This window comes from Lycorma delicatula, chromosome 6 (genome assembly GCF_047948215.1).
Source record: "Lycorma delicatula isolate Av1 chromosome 6, ASM4794821v1, whole genome shotgun sequence".
Classification (NCBI taxonomy): Eukaryota; Metazoa; Arthropoda; class Insecta; order Hemiptera; family Fulgoridae; genus Lycorma; species Lycorma delicatula.
The window spans coordinates 122,095,735-122,117,836 of NC_134460.1; the positions used below are offsets into that span (position 1 = coordinate 122,095,735).

At 30.1% G+C, this 22,102-nt stretch overlaps 1 protein-coding gene across 2 annotated transcripts in view; it reads left to right on the forward strand.

Annotated features, from left to right (window-relative positions):
- The first annotated feature begins 303 nt into the window (after positions 1 to 303).
- Positions 304 to 22,102, forward strand: part of eIF3e (eukaryotic translation initiation factor 3 subunit e) — a 28,917-nt gene continuing 7,118 nt past the window's right edge. For both annotated transcript variants that reach the window (XR_012756721.1, XM_075368466.1), the window contains exons 1-5: positions 304 to 522; positions 5,964 to 6,104; positions 7,735 to 7,896; positions 14,548 to 14,670; positions 19,494 to 20,056. Coding sequence is in view for 1 of the 2 variants with exons in the window: in XM_075368466.1 (XP_075224581.1) it covers positions 433 to 522; positions 5,964 to 6,104; positions 7,735 to 7,896; positions 14,548 to 14,670; positions 19,494 to 20,056 (1,079 nt within the window). In the remaining variant the exon portion in view is untranslated. The remainder of the gene's footprint in view (positions 523 to 5,963; positions 6,105 to 7,734; positions 7,897 to 14,547; positions 14,671 to 19,493; positions 20,057 to 22,102) is intronic.

Genomic DNA, 22,102 nt, shown 5'->3' on the forward strand with positions numbered 1-22,102 from the left:
CTTTTACAAAATATTTATATCATAAACTTTACGAAACATTTAAAAAATACACATCTATTGAACTATACCTTTCCAACATTTATGTAATTTCATATAGAATATCTAATGTAATCACATGTATTTCAAATCTGGCGCACATGATTATTTCATGATGTACTTGGAATTGCAAATAAAATAGAATAAGGCATAAAAAAAATATTTCTCTTAAAAGGATTATATAAAATTTATAATGTAACACACAAAATTTGTTTGGGAAAACTCTTCTCGTATTTTGTTAAACTGCAATAATAATATGTAACAGCCATTTCCGGTTGTGAATGGTGAGTTGTGTTCAGGGTTTCGTTTCGGCGTGTTATGGTTAGGAGGAATCTTATGATAACTTGAAAGTTTTAGTGTTTTTGCTATTTTAGAAAGCACTGATAGACTGTGAAAATGGCCAATTTTGATTTAACGTCGAAAATGGTTCCATATTTGGATAGACATTTAGTTTTAACTCTTCTGGAATATCTTACAGCTAACAAGGTTAGACGAATGATATTTGCATATGCTGGATGATAATTGTGGTAAAAAAAAAAAATTAATCTCATGTCAAATCATGCGACAGTTAATTAAAATTTTACTTGTTAATTTTTTTTTTGCCACTTTCATTTAATATATTCGATTATGCGTGATACTTATAATTCTCACGTTGACAGAGTGGTCAACATGGTTAGTTTAGAATAACATAATTTTTAGGTTTTATTAACTGCTGTGACCATTACTAGTAACAAAGTGCTAGTATACAACATTGTTGATGTTTGTAAAATCTGTAATTTTCACTAGTTCTAAGAACATTGTAGAATCACTTTAGAGACTATTTATAAGAAAATTTAATTTAGATTGTTGCACAACATACGCTTATTTTGAATTACTTAAGTTGATGCTATCTAAAAATGTAAGCAAATGTTCAAATTATCCTACTAATAGGTATCATTTATTGATGTACATTTCAAATTTACAATTATGTTTTATTTCTTTTTTAATTAGCAAGAAGTATTGTTATTTGTTACTTCACGCACTACTGAGTTAGTATTTGATAATGCATTTAATTATTTTATAAATATTTGCCCTTTAGCTTTTTATTATGAAATAATAGGCAGCAGTATGGAAACAAATAGAACTGTTTTGAGTTTCTATAAATGTTACGTTAGTAAGTACTACAGATTTAAATCGGTCAAAAGGTATTTACAGGATCTATAACTTATTTAGGAAATAACTTAGTATCAATCTTAACAGTGTATTATTAATGCTGCTAGGTTTAAACTGCAGATTACTTATAAAATCCACGTAGCCAGTTAGGACTGGTATGAGGAATAATTAAATTAATTTTTGTTACTTTTATAATTTAGATTTTGCCTTTCAGAATTTGCTATTTCTTTTCCTTAGTACTTTACTGTTACTTTCTCACCATTCAGTTTTAATAGAACTTTTTTTTTACCAGGTTCATATTTAAGTAGTAAATAAAAAGAAACTATGTACTTGGTGAGCTTATTTTTATGCAAGGTAATTTTATTTAGGCATGGTAAAATTGGTAAATAATGCTTTTGAGTTTTCATTTGTTTCCAGTTTGAAAGTATAGTCTATATTGGTTATGAACTAAGAGCTGTTGGCAATTTTGAATTATATTTTTAATTTATAAACTAGTTGAGAGCTACATTATATGATATTACAATTTTATTTACCAGTGTAAATGATAGATTACATAAAATTTGCTCTGTCCAAATTAATAAAACTAATATTCAAGTAATCGGATAGAAATTATTCATTGATCAGTATAGTGACTAATAACACTTTTCAAGAGATTTAAAATTACACTTCTAAGTGCTTGCGTTTGGTATTGTCAGAAGATCTTATCAGGTCTGTGTTGTGTGAAGTAACAGATGGCATGCATTAATGGTACCAATCTAGAGACTGATATGTAGCAGTTTTATAGCCATTTGAAAATTCATGTCTTCAAGGATAATAGGAACTATGTAATACTTCAAAAGATCTTCAAGAAGAATAATTATCTTAGAAATAAAATGACAGGTAGTGCTATCATAATAGACAAAAACCCAGTGTTTTTTTCTGTATTTTTGTTTAACCTGTGTATGTGGGCTACTGATAACTCTGAAAAATTCTACTCTGGAAATATCATTGCTGGACTAAGTATAAAATTTTATAAAAAAAAATTATTATTACTTGGATTAGAAGTGAAATTTGGGCATTTACTTCTTTGAATAGATGCTATAATAATTATTTATTATTACTTGTTTAACATTACTGATAATTTCTGGGATTAAATTAATTTTTCATAAAAATTTTGATTGTAGTAGTATTTCATTTGATTTTTCAATTGAATACGTTTTTTCATGTAATTTTTTTTTTGTCTTCAGTCATTTGACTGGTTTGATGCAGCTCTCCAAGATTCCCTATCTAGTGCTAGTCGTTTCATTTCAGTATACCCTCTACATCCTACATCCCTAACAATTTGTTTTACATATTCCAAACGTGGCCTGCCTACACAATTTTTCCCTCCTACCTGTCCTTCCAATATTAAAGCGACTATTCCAGGATGCCTTAGTATGTGGCCTTATAAGTCTGTCTCTTCTTTTAACTATATTTTTCCAAATGCTTCTTTCTTCATCTATTGCCGCAATACCTCTTCATTTGTCACTTTATCCACCCATCTGATTTTTATCATTCTCCTATAGCACCATATTTCAAAAGCTTCTAATCTTTTCTTCTCAGATACTCTGATTGTCCAAGCTTCACTTCCATATAAAGCGACACTCCAAACATATACTTTCAAAAATTGTTCCTGACATTAAATTAAATTTTGATGTAAACAAATTATATTTCTTACTGAAGGCTTGTTTCGCTTGTGCTATTCGGCATTTTATATCGCTCCTTCTTCGTCTATCTTTAGTAATTCTACTTCCCAAATAACAAAATTCTTCTACCTCCATAATCTTTTCTCCTCCTATTTTCACATTCCTCCTATTTTCTCCTATTATGGTCTATCTTTGTTATTTCTACTACATTTCATTACTTTTGTTTTGTTCTTGTTTATTTTCATGCGGTAGTTCTTGCGTAGGACTTCATCCATGCCGTTCATTGTTTCTTCTAAATCCTTTTTACTCTCGGCTAGAATCATCAGCAAATCGTAGCATCTTTATCTTTTCACCTTGTACTGTTACTCCGAATCTAAATTGTTCTTTAACATCATTAACTGCTAGTTCCATGTAAAGATTAAAAAGTAACGGAGATAGGGAACATCTTTGTCGGACTCCCTTTCTTATTAGGGCTTCTTTCTTATGTTCTTCAATTGTTATTGTTGCTGTTTGGTTCCTGTACATGTTAGCAATTGTTCTTCTATCTCTGTATTTGAACCCTAATTTTTTTAAAATGCTGAACATTTTATTCCAGTCTACGTTATCGAATGCCTTTTCTAGGTCTATAAACCGCCAAGTATGCTGGTTTGTTTTCTTTAATCTTCCTTCTACTATTAATCTGAGGCCTAAAATTGCTTCCCTTGTCCCTATACTTTTCCTGAAACCAAATTGGTCTTCTCCTAACACTTCTTCCACTCTCCTCTCAATTCTTCTGTATAGAATTCTAGTTAAGATTTTTGATGCATGACTAGTTTAATTTTTTAATTAGTTTAACTAATTGTTCTGTATTCTTCACATTTATCTGTCCCTGCTTTCTTTGGTATCATGAGTATAACTCTTTTTTTTGAAAGGGACTTCCTCTTTCTCATAAATATACTCACCAGTTTGTATAATCTATCAATCGCTTCCTCACCTGCTCTGCGCAATAATTCTACAGGTATACCATCTATTCCAGGAGCCTTTCTGCCATTTAAATCTTTTAATGCTCTCTTAAATGCAGATCTCAGTATTGTTTCTCCCATTTCATCCTCCTCAACTTCCTCTTCTTCCTCTGTAACACCATTTTCTAATTCATTTCCTCCGTATAACTCTTCGATATATTCCACCCATCTATCGACTTTACCTTTCGTATTATATATTAGTGTACCATCTTTGTTTAACACATCATTAGATTTTAATTTATGTACCCCAAAATTTTCCTTAACTTTCTTGTATGCACCGTCTATTTTACCAATGTTCATTTCTCTTTCCACTTCTGAACACTTTTCTTTAATCCACTCTTCTTTCGCTAGTTTGTACTTCCTGTTTATAGCATTTTTTAATTGTCGATAGTTCCTTTTACTTTCTTCATCACTAGCATTCTTATATTTTCTACATTCATCCATCAGCTGCAATATATCGTCTGAAATCCAAGGTTTTCTACCAGTTCTCTTTGTTCCGCCTAAGTTCGCTTCTGCTGATTTAAGAATTTCCTTTTTAACATTCTCCCATTCTTCTTCTACATTTTCTACCTTATCTTTTTTACTCAGACCTCTTACGATGTCCTCCTCAAATATCTTCTTTACCTCCTCTTCCTCAAGCTTCTCTAAATTCCACAGATTCATCTGACACCTTTTCTTCAGGTTTTTAAACCCCAATCTACATTTCATTATCACCAAATTATGGTCGCTATCAATGTCTGCTCCAGGGTAAGTTTTGCAGTCAAAAAATTGATTTCTAAATCTTTGCTTAACCATGATATAATCTATGTGATACCTTGCAGTATCGCCTGGCTTTTTCCAAGTGTATATTCTTCTATTATGATTTTTAAATTGGGTGTTGGCAATTACTAAATTATACTTCGTGCAAAGCTCTATAAGTCTGTCCCCTCTTTCATTCCTTTTGCCCAGCCCGTATTCACCCTTTATATTTCCTTTTTTACCTTTTCCAATGCTTACATTCTAATCTCCAACTATTATTAAATTTTCATCTCCTTTTACGTGTTTAATTGCTTCACTAATCTCTTCGTATACACACTCTACCTCATCATCATCATGGGTGCTTGTAGGCATATAGACGTTAACAATCATTGTCTGTTTAGGTTTTGATTTTATTGTTATTACAATGATTCTATCGCTATGCGTTTTGAAATACTCTACTCTCTTCCCTATGAGTAGGTTTCATTATGAAACTACTCCTTCCTTCCCATTATTTGAAGCCGAGTTTATTATTATAAAATCACCTGACCAAAAGTCGCCTTCCTCTTCCTACCGAACCTCACTAATTCCTATTACATCTACATTTATCCTATCCATTTCCCTTTTTAAATTTTCTAGCCTACCAACCTTTTTTTAATTTTCTGGTGACCCCTTCCTTAGTAGTCCCCACCCGGAGATCCGAACGGGGGACTAGTTTACCTCCGGAATATTTTACCAAGGAAGGCGCCTCCATCATTGCTATATGAAAATGCAAAGAGACACATTTTCTTGGGAAAAAAAGCAGCTGTAGTTTTCCATTGCTTTCAGCTGTGTAGTACTCAGAGGACTGAGTGATATTGATATGGCCGTTTAAGTCGTCCTGACTCACGCTTCTAACAACTACTGAAAGAGCTGCTGCCCTCTTTCAGGAATCATTCTTTAGTCTGGCTCTCAACAGATACCTCTCCAATATGGTTGCACCTTCGGTCCAGCTACTCTGTATCACTGAGCACTCAAGCCCCCTCACCAACGGCAAGGTCTCATGATTCATAGAGGAGAGTTTTTTCTGCTTAGTTACATGAAATGTAATTAAGGAGAAAAACTTATTTGTTTCAGACACAACAAACATTATATGCTTAAATTTGTGTATTCTTCATTATTTTGTTTCTCTTTCATAAACTAATAGATAAACAATATATTTTATAAAATAGACTGTAGGTTTTTTCATTTTTTCCACTTTTGCTTTCTGTTGTTTCAATGTATTTTTCTTGTTATTTTCTGTGAAGTGTTTGAATGAATAATTTTTTTGTTCATAAGATGATATTAACTTTTTTTATTTCTCATTGTATATGTTATATGCACTTTTATTTTACAGATTTATGATAAAAATGAATTGCTGCATATAAAACTTGAAGTTCTTGATAAGACAAATCTTATTGATTATGCAATAGATATTTATAAGGCATTGCACAATAAAGATAGTGAACCAAGTCCTGAAGCAGTTGCCATGCAGCAGGTAAATGTTGAAAATTGTACATTGTATATTAATTTATGGTAAGTCGGCTTGCTTGTTTCTCTATTAACAGATTTGAAGTATTTTTATTATGTTAATAATTTGTGATTTGCCTGCAAAAGTTGTAATATAATAAGAATATTTTACATTAAAAGAAAGGGGTGCATTAGGATGCATTTTAATTAAATACTTCTCTTAACTTGTGTGGTTTTTAGGGGGTTTTTGCTGGATTATTTTCCTTATACCTTGAGCATAGCATTCCTACCATACTCATGATTGTACTTTTTCATTTATTTTAAAATAATTGTATTTTTTCCTTGAATTGTTTTACTCTTTATCAGTTTTTCTAAAAAAAATTGGTATTGCTTCTTGGATCCGCAATTAAAAAGAAGCAAATTTAAAATGAATAAAAACAAATTGAACAATTTTAGTGATTATTATAATTTTTTTTATAGACCTTAAAAATACAAATTGTCTCCTTGTAATTGCCCCCGCACAGAAAAATGCTGTTTCATATAAGAATAAAAATAACTGTAATAGAAAGTCAATTTATTATTGTGCTTGTAATTTGTATTTTCATCTGAAAGTAGAGTGTAACTTTTTTAATACAATAATTTAATCCATCTCAAGATGACTACTATTCTGTATATCCAAAAAATGAGATTCTTTTGTTTATTGATGATAAACATGATGACCAAAGAACATTTTTAAGTATTTTCAAAAAAATGATGTATACTTTTGTCCAAATTGTAGTTGCTTTTGATGTTTTATTATCCCTTTACTCCCTACTTCTTTATTTATAGTTTGTGTACATTATGTTAATATTTATAAATAATACATGAAATCCTGCAGCAGAATGTAGATAAATATTATATGTAACTCTTTTCCAGTGGGTGAATTTAACCATACATAAATTGACAAACAGCTTCTTTTTAAATATAGTAGAAGAATTACGACATTCTTTCTCGAAGGAATTTAGAACTAATTGGCTGTCTTAAATAATCTTAAATATTAAATAATCTGTTCTAAATAATCTTTTCTTTTCTGAACAACAACAATCATTTTCAAATCTTAATTGTTTATTTATTTTGCTATCATTAATATTTTTTATCACAAGATGAATTTTTTTCATAAGTTTAGGTTTCTAAAGTTGTTTTATTTTTAAAATGATTCTGTACGGTTTGATTTTTGTTCATGGTGTTTATATGCCTCCAGTTTCCTGATATTGTGTTTTAGTGATGAAACAAAATTTATGTTATGTTATCTCCTGAAAATAGCAAAACCATTCTTCAGAATTACCAATATCTTCTGTAAAACTTACTGGAGAAAAGTTGGGTTTCCCCATTGACGTCTTCACTGAGCTCAATATGTTTTATATTAGCGTGACAATTCCAGTTAATTGCTGATGATGAGCCTTATCAGTTAAAATTTTTACTCTGTTCAGCTCGATGATTGATTAATCATTTAACTGATTCCTCTTGTTCCTTAAGAGTTGAATTTTTTTTTACATATGCTGCACTCATTAGAGAAATGGAGGCAATATAAAACATAAAATAATGTGCTCCATTCTTATTGTATTCCCTATTTTTATGAAAGTTACTAATTGAATGTCATTTTGATTTTTCTTTTTTAGTCGTTTCTAGAAAGAAGACAGCAAGTTTTAAACCATTTACAAGTTCTGCAGAGTGAAGTTACTGTTATATTAAACTTATTGAGAGATGAAAATGTTCATAAGTCTATGGAAACTATGCGAGATGCTAAAGCTTTTTCTAATTATTTAATAAAATCCTTTGATGTAAGTACTAGTATCATTTCTGACTGCTGTATTTATATCCAATTAAGTATTTTAAGTAGTGTCATGTATTTATAATATATTTAAAATGGAAAATCTATTATTTTTATTTGAGAGATTTATATTTATGAATGTACACAATGTCCCCAAATTAGAGATATCAACTTTGGTCCAAAATAGTTGCGCAATATTAATATCAAGCAGATGTTTTAGGCGTTTTGTCAAAATCTGGTTATTTTTGACAAGGGTATTAATATCTGACAGTATTTTAGGAACAAGCTGTTATATATATCATACATTTTTATACATTGAAAAGTTTGAGTTGACTGTGTTAAAGAAATTTTTTTTCTAGAGGAACATATTTTTTAAATTTCCTATTTTTTTTGTTTTTAGTTTGTTTATTATGCTATGGCACATAATGTCCCCAGAGTTGTTGTGATCTCAACTTTGGTCCAAATAGTGTGCAATATTAATACAAGCAGATATTTTAGGCGTTCTTGTCAAAATTTTATTGTTTTAGATGAGGGTATTAATATCTGACAGTATTTTAGGAACAAGCTGTTTATATATATTATTTTTTATCCATTGAAAACTTTGAGTTGACCGTGTTCTAGAGAAACATTCTGTTTTAAAATTTCCTATTTCTTTAGTATGTTTATTATGCTATGGCACATAATGTCCCCAGAGTTGTTGTGATCTCAACTTTGGTCCAAAATAGTGTGCAATATTAATACAAGCAGATGTTTTAGGCGTTCTTGTCAAAATTTTATTGTTTTAGATGAGGGTATTAATATCTGACAGTATTTTAGGAACAAGCTGTTTATATATATTATTTTTTATCCATTGAAAACTTTGAGTTGACCGTGTTTCAGAAGTTTTTTTCTAGAGAAACATTCTGGTTTTTAAATTTCTTATTTTTTTTAGTTTGTTTATTATGCTATGGCACATAATGTCCCCAGAGTTGTTGTGATCTCAACTTTGGTCCAAAGTAGTGTGCAATATTAATACAAGCAGATGTTTTAGGCGTTCTTGTCAAAATTTTATTGTTTTAGATGAGGGTATTAATATCTGACAGTATTTTAGGAACAAGCTGTTTATATATATTATTTTTTATCCATTGAAAACTTTGAGTTGACCGTGTTTCAGAAGTTTTTTTCTAGAGAAACATTCTGGTTTTTAAATTTCTTATTTTTTTTAGTTTGTTTATTATGCTATGGCACATAATGTCCCCAGAGTTGTTGTGATCTCAACTTTGGTCCAAAGTAGTGTGCAATATTAATACAAGCAGATGTTTTAGGCGTTCTTGTCAAAATTTTATTGTTTTAGATGAGGGTATTAATATCTGACAGTATTTTAGGAACAAGCTGTTTATATATATTATTTTTTATCCATTGAAAACTTTGAGTTGACCGTGTTTCAGAAGTTTTTTTCTAGAGAAACATTCTGTTTTTAAATTTCCTATTTTTTTAGTATGTTTATTATGCTATGGCACATAATGTCCCCAGAGTTGTTGTGATCTCAACTTTGGTCCAAAATAGTGTGCAATATTAATACAAGCAGATGTTTTAGGCGTTCTTGTCAAAATTTTATTGTTTTAGATGAGGGTATTAATATCTGACAGTATTTTAGGAACAAGCTGTTTATATATATTATTTTTTATCCATTGAAAACTTTGAGTTGACCGTGTTCTAGAGAAACATTCTGTTTTAAAATTTCCTATTTCTTTAGTATGTTTATTATGCTATGGCACATAATGTCCCCAGAGTTGTTGTGATCTCAACTTTGGTCCAAAATAGTGTGCAATATTAATACAAGCAGATGTTTTAGGCGTTCTTGTCAAAATTTTATTGTTTTAGATGAGGGTATTAATATCTGACAGTATTTTAGGAACAAGCTGTTTATATATATTATTTTTTATCCATTGAAAACTTTGAGTTGACCGTGTTTCAGAAGTTTTTTTCTAGAGAAACATTCTGGTTTTTAAATTTCTTATTTTTTTAGTTTGTTTATTATGCTATGGCACATAATGTCCCCAGAGTTGTTGTGATCTCAACTTTGGTCCAAAGTAGTGTGCAATATTAATACAAGCAGATGTTTTTGGCGTTCTTGTCAAAATTTTATTGTTTTTGATGAGGGTATTAATATCTGACAGTATTTTAGGAACAAGCTGATTATATATATTATTTTTTATCCATTGAAAACTTTGAGTTGACCGTGTTTCAGAAGTTTTTTTCTAGAGAAACATTCTGTTTTTAAATTTCCTATTTTTTTAGTATGTTTATTATGCTATGGCACATAATGTCCCCAGAGTTGTTGTGATCTCAACTTTGGTCCAAAATAGTGTGCAATATTAATACAAGCAGATGTTTTAGGCGTTCTTGTCAAAATTTTATTGTTTTAGATGAGGGTATTAATATCTGACAGTATTTTAGAACAAGCTTTTTATATATATTATTTTTTATCCATTGAAAACTTTGAGTGGACCGTGTTTCAGAAGTTTTTTCTAGAGAAACATTTTGGTTTTTAAATTTCTTATTTTTTTAGTTTGTTTATCATGCTATGGCACATAATGTCCCCAGAGTTATTGTGATCTCAACTTTGGTCCAAAGTAGTGTGCAATATTAATACAAGCAGATGTTTTAGGCGTTCTTGTCAAAATTTTATTGTTTTAGATGAGGGTATTAATATCTGACACTATTTTAGTAACATGCTTTGTATGTCATCAAGTGTGATCTATTGAAAATTTTATGTTAAAAATGTTTCATAAGTGTTTTTGCTCTTTGCTATTTATTTATAATACAGCACGTTGTTGTGATATTAACTTTGGTCCAGATAGTTGTGTAATATTGACATCAGATGACTCAAGCATTTTTGTTTTAAATGTCCATGTTTTGGACAAGGGTATTGAAATCTGACAGTATTTCAGTATAATCCTATGTATATATCATTAATTGTTGGCTATTGGAAAATTATGTGTTGAACATGTTTTACGAGTTTTGCTCTATAATTTTAAAGAATTCTGATTTCAAATTTCTTTAGTTATAAAATTTATTTTAATAATGCCCCAAAGGGTACTTACGTATTAATGCCACCGTAGCTACAGCTTTATTTAAAAACAAACTAGTCAATCGGATTTCGGTGGAAAATGGGCGGATATTGAGTTTAACATAAATAAATAAATATTTATTTTATAAATATAATTTAACCAAACTTAACCTACGCTCGCTTTGCTCGCTAACCTTGACTAATTAACACCGTAATTTTTTGAGTATTTATTTAATAAATTCAGTAATTATTGCAATTTGATTATTTAAATAATAAATAAATTAAATTAAATTATAAAATAAATAAATATAAATAACCATTTATATTCTGTTTTGAATCTGTTTCGGCCCATTTACCACCAAAATCCGATTGACTACTTTGTTTTTGAATAAAGCTGTAGCTGCGGTGGCGTTAGTACGTAAGTACCCCCCCAAAGTTTTGTATCATTAACTTTGGTCCAAAATAGTTGTGCTACATTTATATCAAGCAGAAGTTTTAGGTGTTCTTTTTAAAATTTCATTGTTTTAGATAAGGGTATTTACATTTGTTAATTTTATAAATAATATGTATTCTTATCACATAGATGTTTTGTGCATTTCCAAAATATTGTTGTAAACAAATTCAGTTTACTAAGTTTATGCACAGTAGTTGTGCAAGATGCTCATTAGTTTTAATTTGCTAAATCTACTAGTAAATAAAACTTCTGGTTTTTCCTTATCAGGCTTAAAAATATTGCACTGCAATTGCAAATAGGTTTATTGTTGATCAGATTTTATTGTGGATAGTCGCAAAGAAGTTTTCAACTGTAGTTAAAATATTTTATTCAAAAGGGTTAAGAATTGCTTACTCACATCTTATATAGCTGTTGTATTTTTTTACAGCGTTTGAGTAATATCATGTAATTTAAATTAATTTATGTTCTTCTTTTATAAAATACTGTAAGAGTGAAAATATTCCATTTTCACACATCATCACACTTAAAAATGATATAAGTATTATATGTGACAAGTGGTTCATAATGTTTTCAAAGTTATTATAATACCTTTGGTTCAAAATGGCTTTATAATATTAATAGATAACTTTTGAATTATTTTTATTTTTGCATAAGGTCGTAGAGATCTAAAATCTGGTAACAACTTTTGATCATTTTTGTTTTGTAAGTGTATTTAATCTCTAAATCTAATTTGACTGTCCCTGAACAAAATGTTTTTACATAATAATAATAATTTTCTGTTATGATAGCTGAGGAACTAACATTTAATATGTTGGAAGTCCATAAAATAACTTTTAGTGTAGCTGGATGCAGTAAGATTACAGGAGTAGGAGAGATGTTTTATATCTCTTACTACTTGCTTATTATAATCACTTCTAAAAGAATATTACTAATAAGACCTACTCTGAAGGAACAACCTCCCTTCACCACTCCTGTTACTTTTTCAGACTTAATTAATTATGTAAAACAGTCTCTTCAAGCAAAGTGGCAAGGTGAATGGACGGCCAACGTTGATAACAAACTCCGGCACATTAAAGATTCTGTGTTGCCTTTGGACTCCTCATGCAGAAAAATTCGTCGTTAGGAAGTGGTCCTCTGTTGATTGCAATTAGGCCATACTAGAGTCACACGAATACCTGATGTCAGCAGGTCACACACCACTATGCGCACAATGCAATTGTCACATGACTGTGCACCACATTCTTGTGGATTGCATTTGTTATGCAGCTTTGCATAGTAAATTTAAATTGCCCAGAAATATCCGTCAATTGTTTGGCAATGAAAAAAAGTTTTAGACCAGATGTTTCTGTTTTTGCATCGTGCAGGTCTTATATCTAAAATTTGATATTGTGGTGTATAATTTTGTTTTTTAAAAAGTTTATAGTGTTTTTTTTTTAATTCTTATTCGAGAAGGGGCCCTTTACACCTCACCCCTCTTGGATATTGTGAAATTATATATGTACATTAATTTTATATTATGTTTTTGTTTTTACTTTTATTTATTTATTTATTTATTTTTTTAAAATAAATTTTATCCTATTTTAAAATTCTGACTGTGATATTAGTTACAAGTCCTTTGTTATATTAGTTAAGTGTTTAGTGATATTAGTTTTAAGTTTTATTGCATTTTTAATATTTTAGTTTTACATTAGGTATATTTTTTTTAGTTATAGTTTTTGTTTTAGTTATAGGTTTTTAAATTAGTTATAGTTCTTAGTCTTTTTGTTATTCGAGAAGGGCCCTTTACACCCCCTCTTGAAGTTTGTAAAGTTTTATTTTTAGTTGAATTTTATATATGTTTATATTTATATTTTCGTTTTACTATATTATGCTTATTGTAATTGTTTATAAAAGCTTTTATTCCGGGTGATGATAACATGAAAGCGTTTTCGCCTCTGAAAAATACTCTGAAGGAAGCTCATTAATGAGATTCCAGTTGCCAAAACTGATTGAATTTGTCATTAAATTTTTAATGTTAAGGAAATAATTTAATGAGCAAAATTGATATGAAACTCTAGTTCTATTTGAACATAGGCAAACATATTAATATTAAAGAGAGATGGCTGGGTAAAATTCATGTTTATGAACCGATTCAGAATATTTGCAAGAATGGCTAAGAGAATTCTCTAAAGATTTCAGATCGGTCTAACTTGTTTCCATTGATCTGGAAACAGTGTTGTTAAAACTGGATTGTTTTAACAATGGTGTAGTTGTAATCCATTGGCTTAAAATACAGACAATAAAATGTTTGAGTATTAGTAATTAAAAAGCTTGTTAGATACTATTAAGGCATCTTGATTTGCTGCAGATTGTGTGAAAAAAAAATAGGTAAGTGATATTTAACCCACCGGGTTGGTCTAGTAGTGACCGTATCTTCCCAAATCAGCTGATTTGGAAGACGAGAGTTTCAGAATTCAGGTCCTAGTATACAGATGTGAATACTATATCGTGGATACAGTTGTTCTTTGATGGTTGGATTTCAATTAACCACAGATCTCAGGATTGGTCGAACTGAGACTGTACAGGACTACACTTCATTTACACTCATACATATCATCCTCTGAAGTAATGCCTGAACAGTATAATACCTAAAGGGTAGAAAGGAAAAAGAAAGAAAAGAAAAGGTAAATGATAATTAACGTAATAAAAGGTTTTCTTATATATTCTATATATTTTTTAATAAATGGACAAAAGCTATTTATATGTCCCTCCAAAAATAATTTGGACTATAAATCTTACTAAAAAAGCAGAAAAATATGATTTAATGTAAAGCCCAGCTACTCGAACTCCATTGCCACACCTCTGAAACAAATAAAACCAATTTGAGGTGTATGTTAACAGATTAATTGGGATGTGATTTTTAATAATGCAGAAGACTTTTCAAATAAAAGAGATATTGTGATAATCCTGCCCAGATGCTCTGGGTAGGTTTGGCACTGATGTTATAGCTAGAAAATAAGATTTAAAAAAATTTATTTTTATTTTATTATGTAAAAGTACAAAGTAATTTTTTTTTAATTTTAAATTAAATTGAGACTAAGTGGTGCAATGTTCTTTACTTTTATGGTGAAATGAATTTTTTATGTGTTACTTATAATTTTTTTTTTTTAATACAGTTCAAATTTGAGATGATTGAGAGTATGTATAAATTTGCAAAATTCCAGTACGAGTGTGGTAATTATTCCCTTTCAAGTAATTATTTATATTTCTATCTTGTTGTCATGCCACCAACGGATAAGGTAATTAAAATATTTTTGCATGATGTAAATATTTTGTTTTTTACTAGTTATTATTAATATTTATAAAAAAAGGTGTAGCTGTTTGTTTATTTTAAGTAAGTTTAATTCCTTAATCATAGTAGCTTAACGGTTTAGTTTTAAATCTTATTTTGTAATGATAGTTTTGCCTTTATGCATTTATCTACTGTTTTAACTCATATAAAAAGTTTATTGACTATTTTTGGGTCCAAAGTAGCAGTGTTGATCAATATTTAGTAAATTTCTTTTTAACAAATTCCAAAACTTATGTTTCTTAAACAACTGTAGTAGAAATGTAGTAGAAATAACAAAGATGGACCACTGAATGTGAAAATAGGAGGAGAAAAGATTATGGAGGTAGAAGAATTTTGTTATTTGGGAAGTAGAATTACTAAAGATGGACGAAGCAGGAGCGATATAAAATGCCGAATAGCACAAGCTAAACGAGCCTTCAGTAAGAAATATAAGTTGTTTACATCAAAAATTAATTTAAATGTCAGGAAAAGATTTTTGAAAGTGTATGTTTGGAGTGTCGCTTTATATGGAAGTGAAACTTGGACAATCGGAGTATCGGAGAAGAAAAGGTTAGAAGCTTTTGAAATGTGGTGCTATAGGAGAATGTTAAAAATCAGATGGGTGGATAAAGTGACAAATGAGGAGGTATTGCGGCAAATAGATGAAGAAAGAAGCATTTGGAAAAATATAGTTAAAAGAAGAGACAGACTTATAGGCCACATACTAAGGCATCCTGGAATAGTCGCTTTAATTTTGGAAGGACAGGTAGAAGGGAAAAATTGTGTAGGCAGGCCACGTTTGGAATATGTAAAACAAATTGTTGGGGATGTAGGATGTAGAGGGTATACTGAAATGAAACGACTAGCACTAGATAGGGAATCTTGGAGAGCTGCATCAAACCAGTCAAGTGACTGAAGACAAAAAAAAAAAAAAAAAAAACAACTGTTTATAATTAAGTGATTTTCTGAATGGATGTCAATATTTTAAGCACAAAAAAATAAGTGAAAAGATTTGGATGTTATAAATTCTAATTACTTAAATTTTTTTCCAAAATGAGTAAAATTTCTCCCTTTTTTCAAAAAATGTGTTTTTATCTCCAGTTTTCACATCTATGTTTGGAAATAATAATTTGACATATTAAATTGTAACTATGTTTTCAGTTTTGTCTAGTTTTTACAATTTTTAAAGCATCTAATTTTACATGCTTACTTGAACTTTCATATTTTTATTGTGGATAATTCACGAAACAGTATGCCATAAAGAAAGACAACTGAAGACACTCACTTTCTTTGTAATAATATGAACATTGTTTGTTTTTTAAATGAGTTTTAGAATCCTCAATACATTTTTTTCTAGAATCTGCATATATTACTAGATATAAATCTATATTTTTAATTTTTTAAATTTGAAGTACCTTTTGAGAAAAAGATAATCTTGTAATGTAACAGCATTTTTTCTGAAAACTCTTTGAATAATCGGTCCCAAATTCTGAAAATTGAAAACTTTTTTTTTTTTGTCTTCAGTCATTTGACTGGTTTGATGCAGCTCTCCAAGATTCCCTATCTAGTGCTAGTCGTTTCATTTCAGTATACCCTCTACATCCTACATCCCCAACAATTTGTTTTACATACTCCAAACGTGGCCTGCCTACACAATTTTTCCCTTCTACCTGTCCTTCCAATATTAAAGTGACTATTCCAGGATGCCTTAGTATGTGGCCTATAAGTCTGTCTCTTCTTTTAACTATATTTTTCCAAATGCTTCTTTCTTCATCTATTTGCCGCAATACCTCTTCATTTGTCACTTTATCCACCCATCCGATTTTTAACATTCTCCTATAGCACCACATTTCAAAAGCTTCTAATCTTTTCTTCTCAGATACTCCGATTGTCCAAGTTTCACTTCCATATAAAGCGACACTCCAAACATACACTTTCAAAAATCTTTTCCTGACATTTAAATTAATTTTTGATGTAAACAAATTATATTTCTTACTGAAGGCTCGTTTAGCTTGTGCTATTCGGCATTTTATATCGCTCCTGCTTCGTCCATCTTTAGTAATTTTACTTCCCAAATAACAAAATTCTTCTACCTCCATAATCTTTTCTCCTCCTATTTTCACATTCAGCGGTCCATCTTTGTTATTTCTACTACATTTCATTACTTTTGTTTTGTTCTTGTTTATTTTGATGCGATAGTTCTTGCGTAGGACTTCATCTATGCCGTTCATTGTTTCTTCTAAATCCTTTTTACTCTCGGCTAGAATTACTATATCATCAGCAAATCGTAGCATCTTTATCTTTTCACCTTGTACTGTTACTCCGAATCTAAATTGTTCTTTAACATCATTAACTGCTAGTTCCATGTAAAGATTAAAAAGTAACGGAGATAGGGAACATCCTTGTCGGACTCCCTTTCTTATTAGGGCTTCTTTCTTATGTTCTTCAATTGTTATTGTTGCTGTTTGGTTCCTGTACATGTTAGCAATTGTTCTTCTATCTCTGTATTTAAACCCTAATTTTTTTAAAATGCTGAACATTTTATTCCAGTCTATGTTATCGAATGCCTTTTCTAGGTCTATAAACCGCCAAGTATGCTGGTTTGTTTTCTTTAATCTTCCTTCTACTATTAATCTGAGGCCTAAAATTGCTTCCCTTGTCCCTATACTTTTCATGAAACCAAATAGGTCTTCTAACACTTCTTCCACTCTCCTCTCAATTCTTCTGTATAGAATTCTAGTTAAGATTTTTGATGCATGACTAGTTAAACTAATTGTTCTGTATTCTTCATATTTATCTGTCCCTGCTTTCTTTGGTATCATGAGTATAACTCTTTTTTTGAAAGGGACTTCCCCTTTCTCATAAATATACTCACCAGTTTGTATAATCTATCAATCGCTTCCTCACCTGCTCTGCGCAATAATTCTACAGGTATACCATCTATTCCAGGAGCCTTTCTGCCATTTAAATCTTTTAATGCTCTCTTAAATTCAGATCTCAGTATTGTTTCTCCCATTTCATCCTCCTCAACTTCCTCTTCTTCCTCTATAACACCATTTTCTAATTCATTTCCTCCGTATAACTCTTCAATATATTCCACCCATCTATCGACTTTACCTTTTGTATTCTACCCATTTCCCTTTTTAAATTTTCTAGCCTACCAACCTTTTTCAAGCTTCTAACATTCCACGCTCCGACTCGTAGAATGTTATTTTTTAATTTTCTGGTGACCCCTTCCTTAGTAGTCCCCACCCGGAGATCCGAACGGGGGACTATTTTACCTCCGGAATATTTTACCAAGGAAGGCGCCTCCATTATTGCTATGTGAAAATGCAGTTAGCCACATTTTCTTGGAAAAAAAGCAGCTGTAGTAGCTAACATAAGATTATTCATACAAAAAGAAAAATTTTCTTTGATTTATAATTTGTATGATAAATTTATACTTTCATTAATCACATCATTCCCTTTTCAATGCAGATTGCTAATAAAATAATTTTTATGTGAATAAATTTAAAAATTTAATTTTAAGAAAATTAAATTGCAGATATGTTTACATTCTATGTACTTACTACTGATTGGCATGTATACAGGATTTAATCCTGTACACACTAAATGCCATTTTACCAAATTGTAGCTCTATATCTGCTATCGCTGATTTTCTGTGATCTCTTGAAAAAAGGTATTTACTGGTAGTTTATACATAAAAAAAAAATGCATACATTCAAGAAATCTTAACTTTGACTTATAATTTTGAAGACTATAATAAAGCTATAGGTTTGAGTTTTAATGCTTTCACTTAATATTTTATGCTGAATTCAAATGTTATTTACAAGTTTCTTTTAGCATCTGGTTTTGAGATGTAGCAGCTGAAATTCAGCTAAACAGTTGACATTTTGTAAGTCAAAGTTTGAGCTTATTAGTACTTAGTAGTCCTTTAATCGGAATGAGTTTTTATAACCTGAAAAAGGCATGATTGTGTGTAACATTCTAAATTTTCAAAGCAGCTGGAGGCTTATATCAGGAGATATTCATCTCAAATTTGATGAAAATCTTTTAACTCAATTTTTGACCTATCTTTGAAAGCTTATATCTTAGATACACCTTCTTAGATTTTGTTAATTTTATAATAGTTAGAAAGAGCAACCTTTAAAGTATGAAATCCATGCAGTTTGCTTTTTGACCCGTAGTTAATAAGTGGCAGAATAATCAGTTGAAAGATTATGCATCTTTCACACAAGGAACAAGTTTTCCGTAATGTTTATAGATTAAATGAATATTCTCTAGTAGAAAATAATTTTTTACTAAGTAATATCCATTTTGCTGCCTATTAATACAAAGTTGTTAACTATAATTAGTTGTACCTTGCCTCCTATTGAATGCAGAGGAGACAGTTTCAACTAACTATGTTTGTACTCTATTTTTTACTTGTTTTCATGGCAATTTCACGTAAAGCATATAACACACATAGTATTGATCTAAGCTATGTATACAGCTATTTTGCTTTGGAAAGCTGAAGTTATTTGCATTCTTCAACAAACAACAGAATTGCCATAAATTTTAATGAAAGTTCTCCATTCCTTTACAATAGTTCTTTCATTCTGTACCAATTAATTGAATTTAGGAAACCGTTCATGTATCAATAATGCTATTAAAACATCCTAGTTCAGTGTAAAAAAAAAACAAAATTTAAAAAAGTCAAATAGTGTGTAGTATTCTCCATGATGAAGCGATATATTTTTTTTGTTTGTCTAATTAATTAAACAACATTGTTTCATTTTCTCTTTTTTACAGAATTATTTGAATGTCCTATGGGGAAAACTTGCTTCTGAAATACTTTTACAGAATTGGGAAGCTGCATTAGAGGATTTAACCAAGTTGAGGGAATTTATTGACGGTAACACTTTTGGTTCATCTTTGCAATTGTTACAGCAAAGAACTTGGTTAATACATTGGTCGCTGTTTGTATTTTTTAATCATAGTAAAGGGCGTGATCTTATTATTGATATGTTCTTATATAAACCAAATTATTTAAATGCTATTCAAACGATGTGCCCTCACATATTGCGTTATCTTGCTACTGCTGTTATTATTAATCGTTCAAGACGAAGCGCATTAAAAGATTTAGTTAAAGTCATCCAACAAGAATCATACACTTATAAAGATCCAATCACTGAATTTCTAGAACATCTGTATGTCAATTTTGATTTTGAAGGTGCACGTCAAAAGTTACATGAATGTGAAGCTGTTTTGTTGAGTGATTTTTTCCTTGTTGCTTGTTTAGAGGAATTTGTTGAAAATGCACGACTTATGATATTTGAAACATTTTGCCGAATACATCAGTGTATTAGTATTAGGTAAGTCTGTCTATTAAATATATATTCTATACCTAAAAAATAGTGAGAGGTGAAATAGCAACTTGTGTCTGATATGTTTGCATAAGCATTATGTACCATAAGTAATATTTTATTGTGTCATTCATCCAATAGTATCTTGTTAGTTACTTTATTGGTAGTAATACCAACACCCCAGATTTTTAATAATTTAGCTAAACTGTAAATATACAGTTAATAGGTAAACAGAAAGTTACTACATAAATAAATTATAAATGAGATCCACAATAACCCTAATTTCTTTTTTTTTCCTGTTTTCTCTTTAATTTCAGTAAAATCTTACAGACTGCATTAAGGATAAAAGGATAAGGATCAAAAAATGTTTTTTAGTTGAATACATTTTATTTATGTTTAGCTTACACTGCTGTAATGGATAAGCACATCTGTTCCAGGTTGTTGATTTTGTAGAACTACCAGCTAATAAATAGTCATTTGCATTAGTAAACAACCCCTACCATACCACATAAATCCAAGCATGCATTAACTGCTAGTCCTCTATATCTAATTGCTGCCAAATTCTACAGAACACCTTGGGGAAAAAGATATATAGGATAAGGTAAAGGGATTGGTGATGTAAGGATGATCATGTCATGAAGGACTGTGAAACAAAATCCACCTACACGAACACTTGTAGGTCCCCTTTGTGTAATGAATCTATCCTGCCCATACTTCCTCAAGATCAGGGTATTTTTGGCTGAGATGGAATGGAGTTATTCCACATTACTGTTCACTGGTTTTATGTCGGCAAGTTCAAAAAATTGCTATCTAGACGTTAAAAAGGCTTAGGTTTCCTAACAAAAACATTAATTCACATATCACCAGAATTACATTTGTGAAATTATCGTAATGAACTCAAGTTTGGTCATCACCGGAGGGCTATACCATTTATATCAGAAAGTTAATTTTCCATTTATTTTTGTATGTACATGTTTTATTGTATTTTCAGCATATTATCTGGTAATAATTGATATTTTCTCTGAAAGTTTAAAAACGTGGATTGTAAATCATTTTATAATGCAGTAATTTTTAATTAAATTTGTATAGCATATACAAATACTGGTTTTCAGGGTTAGGTTCTGCACTTAACAAACGTGTTAGACAGACTAGACAACTGAATTCTAGTTGGGCTTTACAGCTTTTGTACACAAGTGGGCCAAAAGTCACGTCAATTTTAGACTAATGTAGCATTTTTTATTATTAACATAATAAATTTTTGTTCATTTGATATTCTACATTTCATGAAATTTCTTTTGATCTCTAGACATGAAAAATAATATCTTTAAAAAAAACTATTTTCCTGTTGGAAAATATGGGTTCTTTCAATACTTACTTTTTGGGTGACCAATACTGTGAAATTTAGTGCTCCCTGGAATGGTGGCAGTAGGACAAAGGCATAGTATTTTCAGCAAGAGAATCCATGCAAATGTTGAGAAAATTTTTTGTAGAACTCTGATTTTCTTCTGGTTGCCAGGTTTCCCTGATCTCACAGCAAATTTTTTTTATGGGAGTACTTAAGCAACAAATATTTGCCGACAAGCCTAAAACCATTGTTGAGGTTGAGAACAATATTCATGAAGAAATAAGGAGTTCCAGTCAATTATTGCAAGCTTTTATGGAAAAAGTAAGTATTGAAAGAAGTAAAAGCTTGCAATATTTGACTGAAACGCCTGTGACCTTGGATTTGACCTTATTCCACATTCTTAAGGACCTTGTATCTCAGTAGTGTTATTTTTTCTAACTTTAAGACCCATTATCTCAGGACACAATAGGAATTTAGCCGGGAAATTTTGCACAGCCGTTTTAAGGTCTTTCTTTTAGCTACTGAGTTTTTTCATAATTTTACTATAAACATTTTTTCAATTAGTATTTTTATTTAATTTTCCTATTTTTTGAAGCTAATTTTTTGCACAAAACTTATGTATCTTAGAAAGTATAAATCATATCTTTAAAAAAAACTCAGTAGCTGTTGTGTTTTGCATACACAATCACACTGTAAAAATTTAATTTTCC